Raw genomic sequence first — 26,246 nt, 5'->3', positions numbered from 1 at the left:
TATGTTTTAAATCATAGTTTGAAAGGTTAGCCATGTTTCATGGCAGAGAGAGATATCATGTGTGCAGAGCCGTACCAGATGTAGAATTTGAGATATAATATAGATTAGTTACCATATATTAGGGTCACCTCGATTTTGGAGGGATAGCATGTGCTTTTTAAGGTTAGATTTAATAATACTAATTAGATATAGGTTGACGGGGCAAAGGAGTGTGCGTGCTGTTCGCTATTGCTCACACCAAACGGCAACCTAGTAAATGTTTTGTATGAACACCGGTCTCCATCACGACACAAAATTAGGATTGTAGAATTTATTGTATAACTATTAGTGCAGTGGAGGTAGCGGTGTGGTGTAGCGGTGTGGTGCATTAATAGTATGCACTGAATAGAAGCTAAAGGAGTATCCTAGGAAGTTTCTTGAAACCCTCATTTTAGTTTCCTATCATTCGGCTGAGTCGACCGAGGAGATCGCATTATAAATCCAATGGATCCTTAGCTACTCCCTAGACTATATGACACTGGGATTCGAATCCTGAACCTTCGGCGCACAAGGCGGATCTTCTAACCACTAGGCCACCTAGTATTTGATTGAAATAAATTTTCGTGCACATACAGAATGAATGGTTAATAATTTAATATATATGTAGACCAAGGTCTACATGACACAGTGAATCATGAAATATTGCTTCAAAAATTGGCATATTATGGAATTGGTGGCATTGCTTTAACCTGGTTTAAGAACTTCTTATCTTGTAGATATCAATGCACTAGGATCAATGGCAATCTAAGCTCATTTTTAGAAGTTCTGAGTGGTGTACCACAAGGAAGCATCATTGGGCCTATATTATTTAGTATCTTCATAAATGACATCATTTATGCCTGTAACCTATCTAAGCCCTTTCTATTTGCAGATGATGGTGCACTATTCTTTGATCAAACCTGCAGAAGCACATTTATAAACATGAAAATAGAACTTATGACAATCTTTAAATGGCTCAGTGTTAATAAATTATCACTCAATGAAAAGAAGACTGAATTCCTATTGTTTGATTCTGTTGACCAACATGATGAAATAACCATTGATTGTAATGAGGTAACTTTCACAACCAAGGAGTGCAAAGAGACAAAATATCTTGGCCTCATTCTAGATAGTAAATTAAACTTCAAAAGCCATGTAGATTATATTATTAGGAAGGTCATGAAGAGAATTGGTGCCATGTATAGAAGTAAAGCACTGCTACCCATTAAATATAGGAAAATGTTTGCCAATGCACTCATGTTGCCACAATTCGATTATTTAGACACGATCTATTGTAGAGCTGGCAAGACAAAACTTGCTGAACTTGACACTCTGTACAAAAAGGTAGCCAAAATAGCTCTCAACGTTCCAAAAACAGAGAGCAGCCTTAATGTTTATAGAGACATGAAATGGTTACCACTCCATCTTAGACGACAACTCCATCTGTCAAATTATATGTTTAGAATCATCCATGACAATTGTCCTACAAACTTTATGAACAAATTTAGTTACATATCAGGAGGTAGTAGGAGCGGCGAAAGCTGCAACCTTTATGTCAATAGATCAACATCACATAAAAACTTTCAATACTTGGGGGCAAAATGTTGGAATAATGTTCCAACAGATCTACGAAATCTGCCCGATGTTAAAAGCTTTAGTGATTCGTATAAGAAACAGCTACTATCATCTATAACAACAGACCCTAATTATACCGTCGACAATTCATATGACAAATTTTACACTGCAATCATAGTCGCCGATAACTAAGTAACTTCTAATTCTTTTAAATCTGAGGCATATATAATTGATGTATCGAAAAGATATTCCCTTTTTTACCACCTTACCATTCTGATTGATTTTGCACATGACTGACATGTTTTAACTGGAGAAGGGGTTCCCACAGTGGTAGTTTTATAAACCACTTTTAATTTATTGACCTATTATACTTAGTGGTAGTTTTATAGACCACATTTAATTTATTAACTTATCATACTTAGTATTTTTTTTGGTGACTGTATCACCCAGTTTTAACATTTGATAATTGTACAGTTTATTGACGACACATTGACTGAATGTTATTTTATATTCTAATTTATATTCTAGATATTTTATTTATTTTACAACAGACGACAACTTCCTGTTTTTTCTTCTATATTAGTTACTCATATCTCTTGTACAGACTTTTTTACAAGGACATTGACAAATGATACTCACATTAGGCATTCATTATTGCATCTAAATTATTTCACTTGCATTAGGCTTAGAAATTTATTCTCTGGTCAACAGATTTCAAATGTTTAATTAATTTGTAGTATGACAGTAAGGTATATAAGAAGTTATTTAATTTTGCTTGGGCTATTATATTGACTAGGTATTGAGGACTTGAGGTTTAATGATGATATGGAATTTGAATTCTATATAAATTTACACTATGTGGTTGGGGCATTTTGCATAGTAAATATGGTTACTACTCATATATATCATATTATTTGATTGGTATTCGATTTCTGATTATTTCTCTAGGAATATGATTATTATATCTCAATTTGGCTTTAGGTAGGGTGCCCCGCTAAAAGAACTGGATTCTTCCAGGAAGCATCCCGTGCACAGAGCTTGGTCTACATATATATTAAATTATTAACCATTCATTCTGTATGTGCACGAAAATTTATTTCAATCAGGTCTGTGCACGGGATGCTTCCTGGAAGAATCCAGTTCTTTTAGCGGGGCACCCTACCTAAAGCCAAATTGAGATATAATAATCATATTCCTAGAGAAATAATCAGAAATCGAATACCAATCAAATAATATGATATATAGGAGTAGTAACCATATTTACTATGCAAAATGCCCCAACCACATAGTGTAAATTTATATAGAATTCAAATTCCATATCATCATTAAACCTCAATAGTCAATATAATAGCCCAAGCAAAATTAAATAACTTCTTATATACCTTACTGTCATACTACAAATTAATTAAACATTTGAAATCTGTTAACCAGAGAATAAATTTCTAAACCTAATGTAATGTATTAATTACCATCTAATTTTACGGACGAAATTATCACCGGACACACAATGTAGATGCACTGAAGGAGTTTCCTAAGAAGATTCTTGTTCTTTTGGCAGGGCCCTGCCTCATTTTTATACCTGTCAAACAAGAGTCACTTTGGTCTACAAATAATAAATACTGAATAAATACTGATAAATGAATATAAAATGAATTAAAAGGTTACTTTTCAGGAAAGAGTAGAGTGGGTCAAAACAAATGCACAGATATCCAGGCGTTGAATACAATAAATGCACTGGTAGATAGTGCAGCTTACAACAATGTCTAAACGTTTACTTTGACCTAGATACTAAGTCAATCACTATTAAGGGAATGTGCAACCATTTATATATTATGATTGTATGATAAAGGATAAAATTTAAAATTTGTTTCACTTTAAGTTATTAAGCCGCATTAAAACTTTGCTAAACTGTGCTATCCAGAGCGAGGTTCCAACAAATTTCGAGTTACAGTGGTGAAACCAAAGGAGCTGCTAGTGAGAATCACAAGTCCTCAGTTCTCTAATTCTCTACTTACTTACTAAAGATTTTCAAAAAATATATACATTCGGTTAAATCAAATGTATTTATATTGTGCTCTGCCAATTGCATCACTCGATTTAATTGAATGTATATATATTGTTTTAAAAAAGAAAATATGTTTTATTTCAACAATTTTCAACAAAGAGTTTATAAATTTCGACTAACACTACTATATTTAAAAAATTAAATTTGGGATATTTGCTTCAAATATCTGATTATATTATTATATCAGGACCGTTGACGAGTCCAACTCGGCGCGCGTCTTGGTAGGTTATAAACCTACAAGGGACGACCAATTCAAATATATTGAGTGTGTCATCTACGATAGCTTATCTAAATTTGTAATATGTAATAATGAATAATAATAATTTATACCTTTATATCATAATTATTTTAATAAAAATTTAATCTTCTTAAATTATGAACTAGCACATAATAGTGAACAAAAGATACAATATTGAATCGTACGTCACGCCTTGTCCATTGTTAATGAAATATAACCCGGGCGTGCTATTTCATAGTCAGTAGTACTTGTCTCGGGTTAAGGTTAATATTTCAAGAAGAAAGTGGCACGCGCTACTGATTCGAAAAAGTTTTAACGGGTGATACTCGTATATGGTATAAAATATTTATTTTAAATATTTATATTAACATTAAGACCTTTGACGAGTCCAACTCGACGCGCGTCTTGGTATAAGTTATAAAATATAAACCTACAAAAGAAAATAAGCTTCTCGCATATCCGCAAAACAATTAATTCTAATGGAAATGGGAAAGATGTTCAATGTTATTAAACACGGGTCCGTATATAGCCGATTTTGCAGATTTAAGTTCAAAGTTACAGAAAAGCTAGCGGACCTAGCGGCAATATCGGATAGCTAGCGGAAGTGTTAATGAAGCTAGTACTATTCTCCGCTAGTTTGCGCGCGGCGTCCGCTATACTCCGCTAGCCATCCGCTAGGTATGAATGCTGCATTTTATTGCATCTCCGTTAGGCGCCCGCTAGCCATCCGCTGGCTTTTCTGTAACTTAAATCAGGCAATACGGACCCGTGTAAATCGCTTTTGATGGATGATACTCGTTTTAAATAAAGTATATAGCGCGCGCCGCTTTCTTCTCAATGTTCAAAATATTACCGAAGCAAAGTACATTGCATATTTGACATGAGTAGACAATATTTGTCATACGTTGTATGACCCGCCGCACGAGTGCGCGACCCCCGGCCCTGTAGATCGTAGAAACGCTTAATAAGTTATATAGTAAAACGACAATGTAGTAGAAGCTCTTACGGGCAAAAAGACGTGTTTTCTGCTACGAGTTTAGAGACCTAACCGCTAATTAAGCACAATAGTATAATGTCTAAGGATCGATAATATGTTAAGAAGTATAAATTTGGCCTTATAAGTGCTATACCAATGCGCGTTTTAAACTTTGACAGTCTATTACTCTAAGGCAAATAAAGTAATCATATTCATATTTTGTCAGCAATAACAAATAAGATCATATTATTTTCTATTTGGTGTGAAAATATGAGCTAGAACGGACATAATCTCGCTGAGTTATAGCTGTTTGAAATTTATGATGAACGCGCGGGTGCCAATTGATAACAACTAAATGCTTTTGCGCGTAGTGCGCGTCGAAAATTTGGCAAAAACGCTTGCGGAGTGACAATATTCAAACTTCGATAAAGTATATGAAGTGGGTACTTTTCGGAAAGGAAAAATTTAGACAAACACGATGTGACTATTTTTGGGTTGATTTAATACAACTGCAAAAACTTATTCAAACTTCAAGCAAAAAAGTCAAAATGTTTACCACTTTTTTGGATTTTTACCTGCGCTAAAATAGAGGGATTTGTTTTATTTTTATACTATCTTGTGCGGCTGTCTTTTAGCTATCTTCATGCAAGTTTTGCCGACATGCCAACAAAATTAATTTGCCCAAATTATCATAAAACATGGTTTTTTGGCCTATTTTTGGCCCCAAAATCGGTTTTTTGCAATTTTAACCGCGCTAACTCAGTCCAATCATCTTGAAACCACTTTTAATCGATTCTACGGTCAAAAATACGTCTAGGAATGTGTATCTGGGGTCCCTAGCGTAATGGTGGTCACAAGCAACTTACTAGGCCGCGCTCAGCCTGTCATTCCGCCGAATCTCTATTTGGTCTAAGTGACGTGAATTACGACCTCCATCGCCTTACTGGGCCGCGCTCAGCCTGTCATTCCGCCTAATCTCTATTTATGTTTATGAACATGATAGCCTGAGGTCCCCAGGTTACCATCGCCCTAAAAAAGGTGCGGATGCTCATTGGATGCTAAAGCGCATGTGACCAGCATTCACGAGATCGTTTAGAACCAGTCACAGCCGTGCACGAAATCACGTGCACTCCAACTACCAATTGGAAAGAAGTGACGTATACGCTACAAGAGCCGCGCACTGAGTTAGATTGTAAAATCTGATTATTTGACTGTAAAATTGCATAAACGCGCTTATTTGCGCGTTTAAGAGGGTTCAAATTCGTCAGGCTATGTTTATGAACATGATAGCCTGAGGTCCCCAGGTAACAAGCATCGTGATACAAAATAATATTAGGTAGTGCACCATGGATGATTGTAGCGCGATGCACTACTGGGTCGCGCGCGCGCATCCAATAATGCTTCTCGCAACGTATGCAGATCGGCGAGATGCGGAGGATTGACATCGTGAATCAACATGGATGAGTGAGCCGCGCGTGCCGACTGTACGATAGTTTTTTAGCGCTAATTTCGCGGCCAGCACAAAATTCTTGAATCAAATGCGTATTGAGCAAACTTGTATCACGTCATGACCCCCATGCACAGTCGTTTCACAATTTGGTGGATATCAAAGTTGATATAGTGATGAAAACGGGGCAAAATACGCTGATTTTAGCTGTAACATAATGTTTGCATGGTTGGACATGCTTTAAACTCTTTAGACACTTTCTTTGTTAGTTTATGAGTAAGCTAACCAATTTTTGTTAAAATTGAATCAAATGAAGGTTACTCAATACGCATTTGTTTCAAGAATTTTGTGCTGGCCGAAATTAGCGCTGAAAACCATCCTACAGTCGGCACGCGCGGCTCACTGTCGATGGCGCACTACCTATTGGTAAGCTTACTCATAAACTTACAAAGAAACTGTCCAAAAAATTTGAAGCATATCCAACCATCAGCTACAATTTACATTATTTTACAGCTAAAACATAAAAACAGTGCATTTTGCCCCATTTTCATTGTTCATTATTATATCATTATATCAACTGTACTCTGATATCCACCAAATTTTTCGGACAATTGTGAAAGCCCTATTGCATGGAAGGTCTTCACAAATTTCATTCAAGGAACCGAAGATATGAAAGAATAATATTGATACGACAAAAATCAACGAATTTTGTCAAATTACGCAAAATTACGCAACTTTTACATCTAATTTTGCTTCAAAAGCCGCGCAAAATCAAATTTAAATATGGCACCCAGGCGAAACTCACTGATCATTCTAAAAGAAAAAAGGTATAACGAATTTGGTGCTGTGAAAATGCTCACAGTCTCTAGAATGTAGAATAAAAAACAATGGTGCACAAATTTTGAAAATCCGAGCAAGTATTTATAATTATTTTTATTTTTATCGTGCACCCCGCCACTAACAATATTATTTTTTGACAGCTGATACTTCATACTTGTTATTTAAAATATGATTGTAGTATAAACTTTAGTCCATAGTCGATCTGTCTATGAAACAAATCCCAACACCCAAGGTTTCAATAAGTAAACAAACTGTTAGTCTGATAATACTAAAGCCGCGTTAGTAGTATCATGTATAGTATATAGTACAACTACATAACTATAAGTACATAGTAAACAATTTACATTTCAAATCAACTGTACATTACAAATTCAGATTTATGAGTAAAAACTAAAAAGTTTTTAAAAACTAGGAGGAAGGAAAAATGTTGTGTTAAAATATTTTATTAGCATCACTTACCTGGGGACCCCAGGCTATTATGTTCATAAACAATAAAGATTTGGCGGAATGACAGGCTGAGCGCGGCTCAGTAATAGCATCACATGTTGTTGTTAAAACGGAACTTTGAGTCATAAATTCAAAATAAATTAACATTTTTTTAGTTAATGATGGAATAATTATGATAATTGTATTTTAGCTCCTTAATTATTTACTATCATAAACATTTACGCTACGTCATTTATTATAAGTATAAGCATAACTCCATGATATATTTAAATTTTGCGTCCTTTTTGTGAAAAGGACGTGAAATCAAAAACTAAGCTGACTTATTGTATACTTTGACGACCGTAGCTGTCTCAGCCCTAATCAATTACTTTTATAAAGATGGCAGAAATCGAGCAAGTGTTTAAAAAACACTAAACTCGTTATGTCACGATTTTGGGGTCACTCTCAAACATTTAAAAGTTTAAAGAAGTCATGGACGGCACTTTAACCCGGTTCAATCTTAACTTGGAAGCCTTTGTCTCCCTCCACATGGGTTTCCTCTGAGAGGGTGGTGATGGTAAAAGAGTTCCTGGCGAGGATTGACAAAGTGAGGGGGTGGACTGTCGGGGGGCTCTGCTCCGGGACAAATTCCCGAAATCTGATGAGAATCTGGAGGGATTTGGTTTAGAGTAGTGAGTGTTAATGTGCGACATAAGGGAGGGAGGTGGGGTTTTGTTGGCTGTTCCGCTGGTATATGATGTTTTAGGTTTGGGTGTTTCATCAACATCGGCCCCGTTAAAAATCTCATCGTCAGCTTTTTTGTACTTATCTCCGGAAGACGAATCTGTTTTTACAGATTTATTATTTTGAAGGTTCACGTAAGATTTGGACCTCGAACTGTACTCTCTTGCTAAAGAAGGAGAAGAAGGTTTGACACACTGGCGATATTTACCGACAACAGTGCCCTGATCAGGTTTGGTATGTTGTGGAGGTGGAACAGGATGCTTTATCACTGCCTCCTTGTTTTTTGAGAGAGACAGAAACGAGGCTAACTTTTTAAAGCTGTTTCTCATGCTCGTCATGAAGGATTTACTTGTTTTACCGTTGAGGATCACTTGGGGTGGTTCTGGTTCCTCCGTAGAAAAGGAGTAGAAAGTACTAGAAGATGAGGTCTCAGTTCCACTTCTACCCCTGTAACTCTCCTCTCCTGATCCCACCGAACCGAACTCGGATGTCTCTACAACGTGAGACACCATCAGAGAGGAGTTCTGAGCAGTGACTGATTTCTCAGCTAGGTCAGCAGTGGGCGAGGACTCTGTGGTGAAGTTTCCCGGGGTGTAGGTTATGTCTGCGTAACTTCTTGTTTTGTCCAATGAATTGAATCCGTCTAGGGTTCCCGATCGAGTCATTACTTCTTCTGTTCTGCTGTTCAGGTTGGTACAACTGTTGGATCGTTGGGTTAAAGATCTGGGGCTGTCTTTGAATTTAACTTCTTTTTGTACTGAGCCGGTTTGTGAGGGCGGCTTGAGGTGGTTTTTTCGCTTAGCACTGGGCGGCGACTCAAAGGTGTGAGGTGGTGAGTCGGTGTACTTTTGCTGTGGTAACTTTGAAAGATTACCCCCAAGATTTTTGGATAAACGATGGTCTACAGCAGCACAGTTATTTGATTTTATTTGCGCGTTGATCATGGGCAGAGGTTTCAGCTTAACTTGAGATTTTCTGGCTATGTTACATGATTTTTGGGACTTGTTCGAGATCTCGCTGATTGTTTCTATCACAGAGTTCTCTGTAGCTTCTACGTCAGTGCTGGGACCTGGACCAACATTAAAATTCTGGAGAGTTTTCCTCTTCACACAACTTGTCGGAGAGAATTGATTTTCTTCGCGTTTGGGAGCAAATAGACCCATAGACCCACCAATAAATGATTCTCTGAACGGGTCCTTTTTCTCAATAAGATCCTCATCTGCATCATAATCTGACTCAGACCCTTGATAATCCGACCCATCTAGATCCTCTCCAGAGGAGCTATCAAAGGATTCAATAGTAGTGGGGTCATGGTGGCTCATCTCCACAAAGTTATTATAACGAATACTCCTCTGGTCCATCCCTTGATCCTCTCTTTCTAAAATCGTGTTAAGGACAGCCTCACTCCTGGACTTTACAGTGTCAAAAGAGCTGTGTTTTCTGTAAGTTGACTCTTCTGATGTGTTGAGAGGGCTGAGAGTCAGGGTTGATTTGGAACGCTGTGTGTTTGAGATGGGTCGAGGAGTGAGGGATAGGTCGTTGGTGGACCGTCGTAGATCGGAGAGGTTTCCGCTGTTGCTTAGAGATGGAGCTAGGGTGCGTGATTCAGCACTCTCGTTACGTTTTCTTGCTAGGAATACCTGGTAGGACGGTGAGTTAGATGTTTTCTGTCAATGCAGGAAAAGATCAATGAATGTTTAAAAATATTTCAATCTATGTAAAATTGAGTTAAAGTTGTCAGGATTAAAATAAGATACAAACTAAAAAATCAAACCAAAAATGCGGAAAAAAGGTTAAAACAGCTAAAAAAGAATATTAAAGAGGGAACCAGCCACCAAAACCGACCTACCCTCTTTTCCTAACCTCAGTAGCTGTAATATCAACAGTTCCCAAAGAAAATTCCTCATCGTCATCATCTGATGATGTCATCATGACGTCATCGTCATCAGACACTTGGTGGTCAGATGAAGTTAGGATGTCTTCATTGTCCGTTATTTCTGTTATCTCGTCTTTACCGCCTGTTGAGGAGTTGCTATCTGAGGAGTGATTATTAGTTATACAGGGACGTTTTTAATGATGGCTGAAGAAGGAACAAGTTGTCACACCCATAAAGTTTATCGACAAAACAATAAGTGAGGGCCGGTACGTTTCTGTGTTCTGTGCTTCTCGAAACTTGATGAATGTTGGGCAAGCAATGTTTTGCAATGCAGTCATTCAACCAGAATCAACCATTCGTTAAATAGACAGACAATATATTTGCTCTCTCTTGACGGCGACAATGGCTTGAATTGGAAAAAAAGAAGAGACTAACATTGAACTGAAAATCATTCATTTTCCAACAGTAATATAGCAAAAAGAGGCTCCTGAATAACAATTTGTTACCTTGATCCAGATCAACGTGCACGACATTAAGATCCTGAAAACTAAGTCCATTCAAAAACTCGTCTTCACGAGCAACTACTGCTGTTACATCACTGCTACCTGGGATGCTACCTTTTCACAAAGGGCTCTTGCAATCGCAGGAACTGTCATGCTTAAAACAGGAATAATCTCAGGAATACAATGATCTTGCTTCGAATAGTTTAACATTGATGACAGTGATCACGATCCAAGTGCTAAATTTAAAGCCTCGGTGTTTACAATTATAAAGCTTCGGTGAAATTCATGAAAGTAACCTTGTTCTGTGTGATGATTTGTAAAGTGAAAGTGAAAGTGAAATTAACCTAGTTCTGCGTGATGATTTGTAAAGTTGAGTCCCTGCATGAACTCCTCCTCCACACTGCTTAAGGAGAGAGAGCTTGAGTTGCTAGACACTCCTTTACGGAGATTAGATCTGTTGGAGTCGTCCTGGTCTGAACCAACTTGTCCATCCTGCTGGAAGAAGTAAGGATCGTGGTTAGATTCATTGCAGGATCTGTCGATAATTCAACAAATGTCCATAATTAAAGTCAACCTGACTGAAGCCTTTACAATTTTTATCCAGTCAGGGACAAATTGTTTCGTTGGAATGAGGGAGGCAATCCATTAAATTATAGTTTCAAAACAGCGGTTACAGACCCACGGAACTGTTACACCACTTAGCAATGAAAGTGAAAGTACTTACCATTTGATCTGTTGCTACCCCACTTAGCAGCGAAAGTGAAAGTGAAAGTGAAAGTAAAAGTGAAAGTGAAAGTACTTACCAGCGGATCTGTTGCTACCCCACTGTCCACACTAACTTCCTTGTCCCTGTGCTTCCTTTTTGCTCGTTTATTCGACGACAACTCTTTGTCTAATCTTCCTCTGTTAAAATACCGATAAAAACATTTGTTCTACGCTGATTTAAGATAAAATGGATATGAGAAAGACAAAATGTAAAATGTGGCACCTAAACTAATCAGATACCGTACTAAACCACTCACTTGAGATCAGAAGCGAAGTCAGGTTCCTCGAACTCCGCCAAGTCATGATCCTCAGTTGCCAGGTTTAACATGGTTGTAGATACAGCAGCAGAGAGGGTCCCTACTCCTTGTACCACAGAACCCACTGACGTTGTGAGGGACCCCACTCCACTTGATAGCGTGGTCAGGGTCCTCCTCATACTCTGAAATAGAGTCAGGTGAATGGTCTGCTGAAGACGATTTACACAAGTACTTTGAAAGCTCCTGCTTAATAAACTTTTCGTATCACTCAGATGTTTTAAACAACCCCCTCCAGGTGTGTGTTTGTTATTGAGTACCCCCTCCATGTGTGTGTTTGTTATTGAGTACCCCCTCCAGGTGTGTGTTTGTTATTGAGTACCCCTCCAGGTGTCTGTTTGTTATTGACTACCCCCTCCAGGTGTGTGTTTGTTATTGCGTACTATTATTCTGGTAATATTTTCTTACGTTTCAAATGGACCAAGTTTATCCGGATGCCTGGTTTTTATGAAACTGTTTTACTTATTCAGGTTATAGGGCTCAGCTCGGTTAAACAATAAACATGGAGTGTCAGGTTGTACAGTTTTAGATAGTTTACTACTGTATTATTATTTGCATTATTTAATTGCTATCGTAATTTATTTTGTGGTAAAGTCTATGTAGTAAAACCGAAGTTACATCCCTATCAAATGACAGGACAATTGTTAGCAATATTTCAGACAGAAATTTTTAACATTTAAGATATTGATTAAACTTGAATTCATTACTCTAAGTAAAGCTGAGATTCGAGTGATCAAGTGTGATAATGTAAGGGATATCCAGGAGACCATATTCGGCACACCACCAGGTTCATCAGAGGGACTCGAGGACCTCATCATGAGGTCAAAGTGAGGTTAAAATGAGGTTAAAATGAGGTCAATTCCAGCACAATAATAGTCCAGGGAGCCTTCTGCAGGCTTGTGTACAAGGAGCAACCACAACAAATACAATTACGATACATCTTGCAGACAATAGACGATGCAATAGTGAAATTAAAAGAGTACAAGGGTGTATTGATTATTTATCTTTACCTGCATCCATAGCTCTGTCATTTTGTCAATGACCCATTCTCCAGCCGATACCCAATTTATATACTGCAGCTACTGGCGGACAATAGAAAGACGTACGTGGGCTCTTCTATTAACGTGACTACAGGTAACGACAACGTAGATACAAGTAATAGTGCGTAACTGCTAATAACGTAGCTACTAAAAGTACATTATATTTTAGGATAATTGGGCAATATTAATTTCCTTCTTCCAGCACATTAGACCACAAACAGAGGATGAAGCCAGGAGTGTTCGAACGAGCAATCAAGTGTTGCGCTAAAATGGGTTTGTTGAAAAATGTGGCCTTAAGAAAAGTTGCTACATCAATTAGAATGACTTTCTTACTTGTAGCAAGTTGTGAAGCAGATATTACGGCGAAAGGGAGCGGAAGCCCAAGTACATCTTTTTATAAAATTAATCAGAGATAAAATCTAGCAATGATGATATGTAACAATAGCAATAAGATGTATGGATGCCAGAAAAGGGTGTAGGGAAAGGATTTTGGGAGATGCTTTTTCAGGAATGAAAATTGTACCAGAATTTCTCACTTTAACCCAAGGAATTTAGGCTCCCGGAATTCTTCGAAAAATAGAATTGGCAATGATAAGGCAAAAGATGGGTCCTGTGCTCTAATGAATGAAACAAGAGCCATCACCCATCAAAAATAAAACCTAGCAATAAGAGATATGAAAATTTCAGTAGACTGTGTAAACAGAGAGGGTTAAGAAATGGCGTTTGAGGAATATGCCTTAAGGAATTAGGTCTAGCAATGCAGCAAGATTTAAAGTTGAAGAGAAATTTAAAGTTCAAAGATTTTATCTGTGATTTATTAAAAGTCTCCCTGGCGACGGTGCTTTAACGTTAGTAGCATTAAAAGAGCTAGATGACGCTATAATACACTAGATGTCGAATTTCAACTATCGGTTAAGGTCCGAATGTAGTACGAACAAATTTCATAAATTTCACATTCACACAACTAGTTGGATATGACAAATCGCTCTTTCAACACATACTTATTTAATAACACATGTACAAACGAAATATTACATACGAAATTAAAGAAGGGCGGAACTAAGGGAAACTAGAAGAAACTAAGAGTAAATAGTAAAAGTGTAGAACTAAGAGTGTAAATTGTAAAACTAAGAGTGTAAAACTAAGAGTGTATAAGCTAAGTAAAATTAAGAGTTAATAAACTAGCAAGAGAACTAATTAGAGAAAATAAGAGTATAGCTGTGCGTTCCATGTGGTGTAACTGTAAGAATGCCCCCTGGTTACGAGTGATAATTCATATTCCATAACATTCAGCACGGAAATTTAATCCTCAGGCTTGTTACTGTGGGTAATTTGAGCTCAGGAGCGAGGAATATGATCTGATCTGCACGGTGGACAATTTATAGTGTTGTACTGGTTTTTTAATGTTAACATTCCAGCATTTAACCTCCCGTTACGTAGTTACGTAGTTACGTAGTTACGTAGTTACGTAGTTACGTGATTACGTAGTTACGTAGTTACGCTGATAAATTTTAATTAGTGCTACTAAAGTTTTGCTACAGGGCAGAGGAACTTTGTAAAGAATGACGAATTATTGATGAATCATATCCAGTCATCTAAAGTGCATTAATATCAGCTGACAACTAACTAGATGATATTGTAATATCCGGATAGGAACATTATATATAATATATACTGTATATTAATCGTATGTTAATCGTATTTTAGTCGTCAAAATTTCTGGTAATCGAGCATAAAACTAAAAACCTGCTCTTTTTACTTTTAGTAAAAGGTGGATGTTCAATCAAAACACTGAACGTAATTTATGATATTGTTATTTTTAGATTAATGAGGACCGTGGAAGGACAGACCCACGGAAAGTTGGAAAAGTTAAACACCTCATTAAGCAATTAGCCAATAAGCCAACATAATTAACTTATTCACATCAATAAGTTCCTTCAGGGTACATCACACATTACAGGTTCTTAATACCCTAAATACTTAACATTAATCAATAACTTACCGTAAGTTAATAATGATTGCAACACACGACCTTTCGTTCAAATTTCAAACAGTCAAATTACAAAGTAAAACTGGAGAAGTCAGCATTGGAAAAGTCAGCATTGCTTGTCCCTGCCGCTGACGTGCATTGTGATAGCGCAACAACAAGCAAGCAAGTTGCAATCCGATGAAAGAGATAGCGAGAGAGAAAAAATATCAAGTTTTAATTCTCGGTAACTGGAATCCTGCCGAGATGACATGCACATTTAAGTAACTGTGTGTATTGTAGCAACAAACTTTGAGCGTAAATCGGAGGAAGAAGCTTTTCATTTTGTTGTCATCATGCGTCATAGTGACGTCATAGTGATGTCATAGTGACGTCATCATGCGTCCTAGTGATGTCATGTCAAGAGGTGAAGAGGTGTAATGCAATCGTGTTGAGGATTGACGCACAAGGATGCATATTAGAACCTCCGGTTCATTAAGGGTGGGACCAAAAGTTTGGTAGACATTAAGTATTAATAATCGAGCTTTAGTAAAGAGACGGTGGTATTGGGTAGAAAAGACATGTGTTGTGTTCTGGAGACTATCATGATTGAGGCCGCACAATCGTACATCCAAATAGTTTGTTGTACTAGTTAAATCCTACTAGTATGTTTGTCAGGTAAGGCACAAAGAAAAATTATTGAACTTAAGTTAAATTTCCTGAAAACTTTGTCTGTAAAGTGTAAAATTTATGACAAAACAATATTTATACAGGTGTAATGGGTCATGTGATGGAGTAAATTACTCAGTTTTTTGCTTTGTAATGGACCAGTTCCATTCACGTTCGACACAAACTAGTGGACTATAAGTGACTAATAGTGTCAATGCCTATTGTTATAATATTATTATGTCATTATGATGTTAACTAATTGATATATTTATAGATCCCTTATCCATATGAATTAGCTTGTGTTAAAGCTGAAGATTGTCTATTATTTGTCTCGCAACAACACCTATTTTACATTTTTAATTTTCTCCTCTGTTCAACAAAGAAAAGATTAAAGCCTTTAATAACCTCATGATTATAACAGTAGTCAGTAGACTCGTGTTACATAAAATAATCGATATTAATGGAAAAATTCCAATTTCCACGATCTACAATGCTCGAAGGCATTCATTTTATGCATTTAATTTAACTACCTTGTTGGACTTTATTTGAACGGACATTAAAATGAACGTTAGGGCCTCCAGCGTTCAATTAATGTCCGCTCAAATAAAGTCCGATAAGGTATAAAAAAAGTAATAACTGCAGATGTACGAAAGAGAGAGATCAGCTACAAGGGCCTCACCTTCATCACACCCTAAATAACAAAGCAGCACTTACGGAATACAGGCGTATAATAGTATAATACAGATTGCAGACAGGTAACCGAGTAGCAAATGTTCATTTGTGAAGCATTATATCACTAGTCAGTAGTCATTGTACACATGAATGTGCGTTAAGACTGTTATCTAACACACCATATTACAGGAGCTAGATATCTAACACACTATATTACGGGAACTAGATATCTAACACACTATATTACGGGAGCTAGATATCTAACACACTATATTACAGGAGCTAGATTTCTAACACACCATATTACAGGAGCTAGATATCTAACACACTATATTACAGGAGCTAGATATCTAACACACCATATTACAGGAGCTAGATTTCTAACACACTATATTACAGGAGCTAGATTTCTAACACACCATATTACAGGAGCTAGATATCTAACACACCATATTACAGGAGCTAGATATCTAACACACTATATTACGGGAACTAGATATCTAACACACTATATTACGGGAGCTAGATATCTAACACACTATATTACAGGAGCTAGATTTCTAACACACCATATTACGGGAGCTAGATATCTAACACACTATATTACAGGAGCTAGATATCTAACACACTATATTACAGGAGCTAGATATCTAACACACTATATTACAGGAGCTAGATATCTAACACACTATATTACAGGAGCTAGATTTCTAACAAACTATATTACAGGAGCTAGATATCTAACACACTATATTACAGGAGCTAGATTTCTAACACACTATATTACAGGAGCTAGATATCTAACACACTATATTACAGGAGCTAGATATCTAACACACCATATTACGGGAGCTAGATATCTAACACACTATATTACAGGAGCTAGATATCTAACACACTATATTACGGGAGCTAGATATCTAACACACTATATTACGGGAGCTAAATATCTAACACACTATATTACGGGAGCTAGATATCTAACACACTATATTACAGGAGCTAGATATCTAACACACTATATTACAGGAGCTAGATATCTAACACACTATATTACGGGAGCTAGATTTCTAACACACTATATTACAGGAGCTAGATATCTAACACACTATATTACGGGAGCTAAATATCTAACACACTATATTACAGGAGCTAGATATCTAACACACTATATTACAGGAGCTAGATATCTAACACACTATATTACAGGAGCTAGATATCTAACACACTATATTACAGGAGCTAGATATCTAACACACTATATTACAGGAGCTAGATATCTAACACACTATATTACAGGAGCTAGATATCTAACACACTATATTACAGGAGCTAGATATCTAACACACTATATTACAGGAGCTAGATATCTAACACACTATATTACAGGAGCTAGATATCTAACACACTATATTACAGGAGCTAGATATCTAACACACTATATTACAGGAGCTAGATATCTAACACACTATATTACAGGAGCTAGATATCTAACACACTATATTACAGGAGCTAGATTTCTAACACACTATATTACAGGAGCTAGATATCTAACACACTATATTACAGGAGCTAGATATCTAACACACTATATTACAGGAGCTAGATATCTAACACACTATATTACAGGAGCGAGATATCTAACACACTATATTACGGGAGCTAGATTTCTAACACACTATATTACAGGAGCTAGATATCTAACACACTATATTACAGGAGCTAGATATCTAACACACTATATTACAGGAGGTAGATATCTAACACACTATATTACAGGAGCTAGATATCTAACACACTATATTACAGGAGTTAGATATCTAACACACTATATTACAGGAGCTAGATATCTAACACACTATATTACAGGAGCTAGATAATAGATATCTAACACACTATATTACGGGAGCTAGATTTCTAACACACTATATTACAGGAGCTAGATATCTAACACACTATATTACAGGAGCTAGATATCTAACACACTATATTACAGGAGCTAGATATCTAACACACCATATTACGGGAGCTAGATATCTAACACACTATATTACAGGAGCTAGATTTCTAACACACTATATTACAGGAGCTAGATATCTAACACACTATATTACAGGAGCTAGATATCTAACACACTATATTACGGGAGCTAGATATCTAACACACTATATTACAGGAGCTAGATATCTAACACACTATATTACAGGAGCTAGATATCTAACACACTATATTACGGGAGCTAGATATCTAACACACTATATTACAGGAGCTAGATATCTAACACACTATATTACAGGAGCTAGATATCTAACACACTATATTACGGGAGCTAGATATCTAACACACTATATTACGGGAGCTAGATATCTAACACACTATATTACAGGAGCTAGATATCTAACACACTATATTACATGAGCTAGATTTCTAACACACTTATATATTACAGGAGCTAGATATCTAACACACTATATTACAGGAGCTAGATATCTAACACACTATATTACAGGAGCTAGATATCTAACACACTATATTACAGGAGCTAGATATCTAACACACTATATTACAGGAGCTAGATATCTAACACACTATATTACAGGAGCTAGATATCTAACACACTATATTACAGGAGCTAGATATCTAACACACTATATTACAGGAGCTAGATATCTAACACACTATATTACAGGAGCTAGATATCTAACACACTATATTACAGGAGCTAGATATCTAACACACTATATTACAGGAGCTAGATATCTAACACACTATATTACAGGAGCTAGATATCTAACACACTATATTACAGGAGCTAGATATCTAACACACTATATTACAGGAGCTAGATATCTAACACACTATATTACAGGAGCTAGATATCTAACACACTATATTACAGGAGCTAGATTTCTAACACACTATATTACAGGAGCTAGATATCTAACACACTATATTACAGGAGCTAGATATCTAACACACTATATTACAGGAGCTAGATATCTAACACACTATATTACAGGAGCTAGATATCTAACACACTATATTACAGGAGCTAGATATCTAACACACTATATTACAGGAGCTAGATATCTAACACACTATATTACAGGAGCTAGATATCTAACACACTATATTACAGGAGCTAGATATCTAACACACTATATTACAGGAGCTAGATATCTAACACACTATATTACAGGAGCTAGATATCTAACACACTATATTACAGGAGCTAGATATCTAACACACTATATTACAGGAGCTAGATATCTAACACACTATATTACAGGAGCTAGATATCTAACACACTATATTACAGGAGCTAGATATCTAACACACTATATTACAGGAGCTAGATATCTAACACACTATATTACAGGAGCTAGATATCTAACACACTATATTACAGGAGCTAGATATCTAACACACTATATTACAGGAGCTAGATATCTAACACACTATATTACAGGAGCTAGATATCTAACACACTATATTACAGGAGCTAGATATCTAACACACTATATTACAGGAGCTAGATATCTAACACACTATATTACAGGAGCTAGATTTCTAACACACTATATTACAGGAGCTAGATATCTAACACACTATATTACAGGAGCTAGATATCTAACACACTATATTACAGGAGCTAGATATCTAACACACTATATTACAGGAGCTAGATATCTAACACACTATATTACAGGAGCTAGATATCTAACACACTATATTACAGGAGCTAGATATCTAACACACTATATTACAGGAGCTAGATATCTAACACACTATATTACGGGAGCTAGATATCTAACACACTATATTACAGGAGCTAGATATCTAACACACTATATTACAGGAGCTAGATATCTAACACACTATATTACAGGAGCTAGATATCTAACACACTATATTACAGGGAGCTAGATATCTAACACACTATATTACAGGAGCTAGATATCTAACACACTATATTACAGGAGCTAGATATCTAACACACTATATTACAGGAGCTAGATATCTAACACACTATATTACGGGAGCTAGATATCTAACACACTATATTACAGGAGCTAGATATCTAACACACTATATTACAGGAGCTAGATATCTAACACACTATATTACGGGAGCTAGATATCTAACACACTATATTACAGGAGCTAGATATCTAACACACTATATTACAGGAGCTAGATATCTAACACACTATATTACAGGAGCTAGATATCTAACACACTATATTACAGGAGCTAGATATCTAACACACTATATTACAGGAGCTAGATATCTAACACACTATATTACAGGAGCTAGATATCTAACACACTATATTACAGGAGCTAGATATCTAACACACTATATTACAGGAGCTAGATATCTAACACACTATATTACAGGAGCTAGATATCTAACACACTATATTACAGGAGCTAGATATCTAACACACTATATTACAGGAGCTAGATATCTAACACACTATATTACAGGAGCTAGATTTCTAACACACTATATTACAGGAGCTAGATATCTAACACACTATATTACAGGAGCTAGATATCTAACACACTATATTACAGGAGCTAGATATCTAACACACTATATTACAGGAGCTAGATATCTAACACACTATATTACAGGAGCTAGATTTCTAACACACTATATTACAGGAGCTAGATATCTAACACACTATATTACAGGAGCTAGATTTCTAACACACTATATTACAGGAGCTAGATATCTAACACACTATATTACAGGAGCTAGATATCTAACATACTATATTACAGGAGCTAGATATCTAACACACTATATTACAGGAGCTAGATATCTAACACACTATATTACAGGAGCTAGATATCTAACACACTATATTACAGGAGCTAGATATCTAACACACTATATTACAGGAGCTAGATATCTAACACACTATATTACAGGAGCTAGATATCTAACACACTATATTACAGGAGCTAGATATCTAACACACTATATTACAGGAGCTAGATATCTAACACACTATATTACAGGAGCTAGATATCTAACACACTATATTACGGGAGCTAGATATCTAACACACTATATTACAGGAGCTAGATATCTAACACACTATATTACGGGAGCTAGATTTCTAACACACTATATTACAGGAGCTAGATATCTAACACACTATATTACAGGAGCTAGATATCTAACACACTATATTACAGGAGCTAGATATCTAACACACCATATTACGGGAGCTAGATATCTAACACACTATATTACAGGAGCTAGATTTCTAACACACTATATTACAGGAGCTAGATATCTAACACACTATATTACAGGAGCTAGATATCTAACACACCATATTACGGGAGCTAGATATCTAACACACTATATTACAGGAGCTAGATATCTAACACACTATATTACAGGAGCTAGATATCTAACACACTATATTACAGGAGCTAGATATCTAACACACTATATTACAGGAGCTAGATTTCTAACACACTATATTACAGGAGCTAGATTTCGGCTCTTAAAGACCCCCCTTCCCCCTCCGTTATCAGTTTTACATATAGCTATTTTGGGGAACCCCTCATGTGCACGATAATATGCATGTCACAACCGTATGTGTCATCTACAACCAGATAACCAGGTAATATCCGCTCATATAAGTCCAATAAACTGTACCTATCAAAGTTCCTTTTTTAATTTTTATTTCAAAATTCAAATAAACTTTACATCAATGTATTACAGTTATATTTAGAAAAGACCACAATATCTCCTGTGAGGCAAAAACATATAAAAAGAGAGCTAGAAAAATATTCATGAGACTCAACACTACCAGACTGCAGCTGGAGTGAGAAAAATTATGTAAACATCATAGTAAAATTTATTTCGGCTGAACCAAAACACGGTGGTAAAACCATAATTACATTGGTATCTTGCTAATAAAACCTAAACAAACTTTATTCTTCATAAAATTAACATAAATTGAATTCTGTACTGTAGAATAACCTGTCACTACCCGTGTGGATGTTGTAACAATGCACCCTGCTTATCTCCCCATAAACCCTTTAACCAACTAACAAGCTACTCACGGGAACATCTGCATACAGAAAGCAGGTACTATTACCATTCTGTATCGGGGTTATATCTGGACACAAGAACCTTAACCAGGCCGATAATAATATGCAGGCAGAGGTAGACATGGCTCTGTCGTTTGGAGACATTAATGCTATCCTTCAGTGTACTCGGAGCTGAGAAAGAGGAAAAACTTTAGCTCATCAACCTAGTAGTAGTATACATAGTTTCGGTCGAGATGGACTGTATATAATTTTTGGTTTCTGTGAGCCGTGAGGTTTAGGGTGTGGGGGAGTTTTTTTTGGTTTCTGTGAGTTTTAGGGTGTGGAGGAGGTATTTCTTTAGTTTCTGTGAGGTTTAGGGTGTGGGGGAGGTATTTCTTTGGTTTCTGTGAGTTTTAGGGTGTGGGGGAGGTATTTCTTTGGTGTCTGTAAGTTTTAGGGTGTGGGGGAGGTATTTTTTTGGTTTCTGTGAGTTTTAGGGTGTGGGGGAGGTATTTCATTGGTTTCTGTGAGTTTTAGGGTGTGGGGGAGGTATTTCTCTATTTTCTGTGAGTTTTAGGGTGTGGGGGAGGTATTTCTCTGGTTTCTGTGAGGTTTAGGGTGCGGGGGAGGTATTTCTCTAGTGTCTGTGAGTTTTAGGGTGTGGGGGAGGTATTTCTTTGGTGTCTGTGAGTTTGAGGGTGTCATCACTGATGACATGACAGTTCAATTAAAATCCTCAAGAATTGATGACTCATCAGTTCTTGAGGATTTTAATTGAGATCTATACTGAAAATAACAATGGCTAGACAGCAACCCTCCCCATACATATAATAACCCTCTCCAAAATCAGAGCTCGCAGTTCTTCTTTAGAGTTAGTCTCAACTTCTTTCAGCAGAGCATGAGTATAGACACGCAGCTCACTGGCCACGTACGGTGCGCTCCTACTAAATCACTCGCCCAAATTTTAAGAAAATTCTTGTGAAAAGGCCCTTTGGGTAGAGTATTTTTGGACGCTGATTCCGAATCACCCCCCATGACGTAGGGTAAAAATGCTACCCTGGAGAGTTACGGGCAAAAAACCGTTTTGGTCACGTGACAGGCTAGTAAAATATGAATTCGATTGTTTAGGGCTCGGGTTAGGGTTAGGGTTGTGGTAAGGGTTATTGATAGCTTCGGGGTTATGATTAGGGTTAGGGTTGGGATTAGGGTTTATGTAAAACCGTTTTGTACGGCTGCAAAACCATAGAAACCAAAGTCACGTGAAATTTTTGGGCGAGCGAATTAGTAAGAGCCCGTACGGTGACTAAACCCATTACGTATACTACCCGTACACTGCCTAAACTAACTTATGGATAACAATAACATTAGTAAGAGCATTAGCATGTCCTCAGTGCTTACTGACATCTACAACTTCTTTGCTTACACAAATAACTTGCTCTCAAGTTTACTGTTTGTATGCTCTCTGTTTTCTGTGAGGTTTAGGGTGTGGGGGAGATATTTGAGATTTGATCGGTCAGCGAGTCTGAATTACAAAAATGCTTAACGATACTCTTTCTACATATTACATATTTTAATCATTGATTATTTTGTACTAGCAAGCCGTATAGCGTGATCCTGAACTCGATATATGATGAGAAGAGCTAGAAGGGACATCTTCCCTCATCTTCTGACTATCTTCAGTATCTTGATGATGATTAATAATGTCGATACCACAGGTAAAAGTTTACCAGAGCTTTGCTTGCTTTAAGTCAGCTTGAAGCTGAAATAACACTGAATGTCTATGTTTGTAGCTCTTATTTTCCAAAAAATATTAAAGAAATTTCAGGAAAAATTGAACCCGCATCAGTGTCCCAAATTAGCACTTACGGAAACGACAAAGCGGAAAATGCTATCGACGATAATGTGGAAACGAAGTCTGAAACAACTGGGTATTCATGGAATGCTGAATTGTGGTTTAAAATGCAATTTGATTCTTTCTTATGCTTCTCTGAAGTGGTCATCATCCAGTCTCATCTCAATATGTATGCTGCTCGTATGGAAGATGCAAAGATATTTGTAGTCAACACAGATACAGGCATCGTCAATCTCTGCGGAGTGTTGAAAGTGGGCCTTGTTATGACTATAGAGGGACAAACGTACCACATTCCTTGTCATATGAAGTGTGGAAATGAAGTGAAGGTGACGTTGCGACACGACACAGGCTTCTATAGCATAGATGCGAAAATTCATATGAAAGAAATATCGGCATTTGCTACAGGTATCAATTATCAGGGATATATAGTACAATCGAATATTTCCAAAATTAGGCATAGCTGTTTCAATGAAATTAGTTAGAGAAATTAACTAATCGAGATGAAAATTTAGCGCAATATGCTGAAATTTATTAACCGATATTATTTCAGTTCGATTGTCCCAACTGTTATCCATCGAAAGATCGGAATCATTTAACTATCACAAAACGTCTTCGGGGCGCACTACATTCCTGCAAACGCACACGATGGAAACTATGGCACTTGGTATTCGGTCCAAGACAGTGCAGTGATAGGGAACTTCCTCAAATTGTATCTTTCTAAAGATTACAGTATTACTGAACTAGAGATTGTTAGCAGAAGTGGGGTAGATTACATCAATAGATTAAAACACACAGAGGCAAGAGTGTACTCATCTGTGAATGGAGGAACTGAAGTATCAAGCTGCGGTAAAATCACCGGTAAGCTAAGTAAAAAACATTTGGAAACGCACCTTCACCTCAATTTATCAAATTGTCCAAATTTTATGACATAGTTTTTACAAGTACAACAGAATGATTGATCTTTTTAACGAAAATTTAGAATAGTTAAACGTTATATACATGAGTAAAAATGTAGCTATTAACGGTAAACAATAAACATCAACACAAAAGTAACGTCTACCATGTAAATAATTTAAGGTAGTTACAATTGCAAAAAAACAATATCACTGCAGCGATAACATCTGGAAATACAATGGACGCAAGAACTTATACACTGAACTGTAAGGGAGAAGTAGGAGATATGGTGTTCATTACAGATCTAGATTATTCCTCCGCATATGGACATAACATAGCTGAACTATACATATATGGTTTAGGTAAGAATGTTCCCTCATCTGGTTAAAATAGTAAACGATTTGCTTTAGACAGTTCTAAGAAACAAAGTTTCTCTGCTTCTCATTCTCATTGTTGTCTTCAGTTTGTCCTTTTGCAACCTACATGGATACCACAACCGTTCAATGCACAAGTTGTCCTATTGGGACATTTAATGAAGGCCCAAGTGCTGTAACTAAATGCACCTCTTGTGACATAGGACAAATGACAAACTCTCAGAAAACTGGATGTGGTGAGAGAAAAAATACATTTATCTTCATACTTTTTAAATGGCGATTTTAATACATTTCAAATGATAGTTAAATAGGACAACTTCTTGACGGCTCAACTGCTGAAAATGAATGGCCTTTCCTTGCTCTTATTAATCCTTTATCCACTTTAGACCCCTGCCCAGCTGGCACCCACAAAGACAGTTCTATGACAGAATGTCGACAGTGTCCTACAAACACATACAGTGAAGACAGTTCAGGATTCTGTACAACATGTCCTCAAGGATCTCATGCCAATGAAGCCAATACCCAATGTGGTAAACTTTTACTCTCATTCCATTCATGTCAAGTTATTTATAATTGTATGGAAACAATGTCAATCGGAACATTCTAGAAAATGTATGGTTCTCTAGTATCAGGGGGACCTAACAATTATTCATTTATATCTAAAGGAATCAACTCCTTAGTTTCGTGTGAGAGTCTACCATCAAGCTGGAAAGAGATAATAACGGAGACACAATTTCCCGTTCCACCTGGAAGTGAAGTGTCCCTGATGTGCAGTCCCGGACACACTCTGACTGGAGACAGCACTGTCACTTGTGTAAAGGGAACAGACTTCTCTTTCATCAACACACCATCTTGTGACCTAGGTGCTACGGTTATCACACCAAACTATTTGAACTTCAATTATTGTTTTCAAAACATGTCTGCAGGTTTGTT

The 26,246-nt window shown here is 36.7% G+C and overlaps 2 protein-coding genes across 7 annotated transcripts in view; both read right to left on the bottom strand.

The window, feature by feature from the left end:
* Positions 1 to 26,246, bottom strand: part of LOC134824961 (ATP-dependent RNA helicase DDX3X-like) — a 70,105-nt gene that overhangs the window by 19,607 nt on the left and 24,252 nt on the right. The gene's annotated exons all lie outside the window — the stretch shown is intronic.
* On the bottom strand, positions 7,971 to 14,916 carry LOC134825250 (uncharacterized). 5 transcript variants are annotated; one of them, XM_063837402.1, is made up of 7 exons: positions 14,830 to 14,916; positions 11,731 to 11,912; positions 11,512 to 11,611; positions 11,053 to 11,203; positions 10,712 to 10,810; positions 10,193 to 10,365; positions 7,971 to 9,969 (listed from the first exon to the last, which is right to left on the bottom strand). In XM_063837402.1, the coding sequence occupies exons 2-7, from the start codon at positions 11,907 to 11,909 to the stop codon at positions 8,059 to 8,061; spliced, it is 2,613 nt and encodes an 870-aa protein (XP_063693472.1). In that variant the 5' UTR covers positions 11,910 to 11,912; positions 14,830 to 14,916; the 3' UTR covers positions 7,971 to 8,058. The 5 variants fall into 5 exon arrangements, with proteins under 5 accessions (XP_063693472.1, XP_063693474.1, XP_063693473.1 ...); XM_063837404.1 differs by having other exon boundaries at positions 10,193 to 10,347; XM_063837403.1 differs by having other exon boundaries at positions 11,053 to 11,200.

Source organism: Bolinopsis microptera, chromosome 13 (genome assembly GCF_026151205.1).
Source record: "Bolinopsis microptera isolate Bmic1 chromosome 13, MBARI_Bmic_1.0, whole genome shotgun sequence".
NCBI classification, from domain to species: Eukaryota; Metazoa; Ctenophora; class Tentaculata; order Lobata; family Bolinopsidae; genus Bolinopsis; species Bolinopsis microptera.
This window is presented reverse-complemented; position numbering and strand designations above follow the sequence as displayed.

Bases quoted from the DNA above. Each gene is read 5' to 3' on its own strand.
- LOC134825250 (XM_063837400.1), bottom strand. From the start codon at position 12,818: ATGACAGAGCTATGGATGCAG. The intron at 10,811-11,052 runs GTTAATTTCACT...GTAGCATCCCAG, and splicing joins AAATCATCACGCAGAACTAG to GTAGCAGTGATGTAACAGCA. The intron at 9,970-10,192 runs GTTAGGAAAAGA...CCGTCCTACCAG, and splicing joins TTGATATTACAGCTACTGAG to GTATTCCTAGCAAGAAAACG.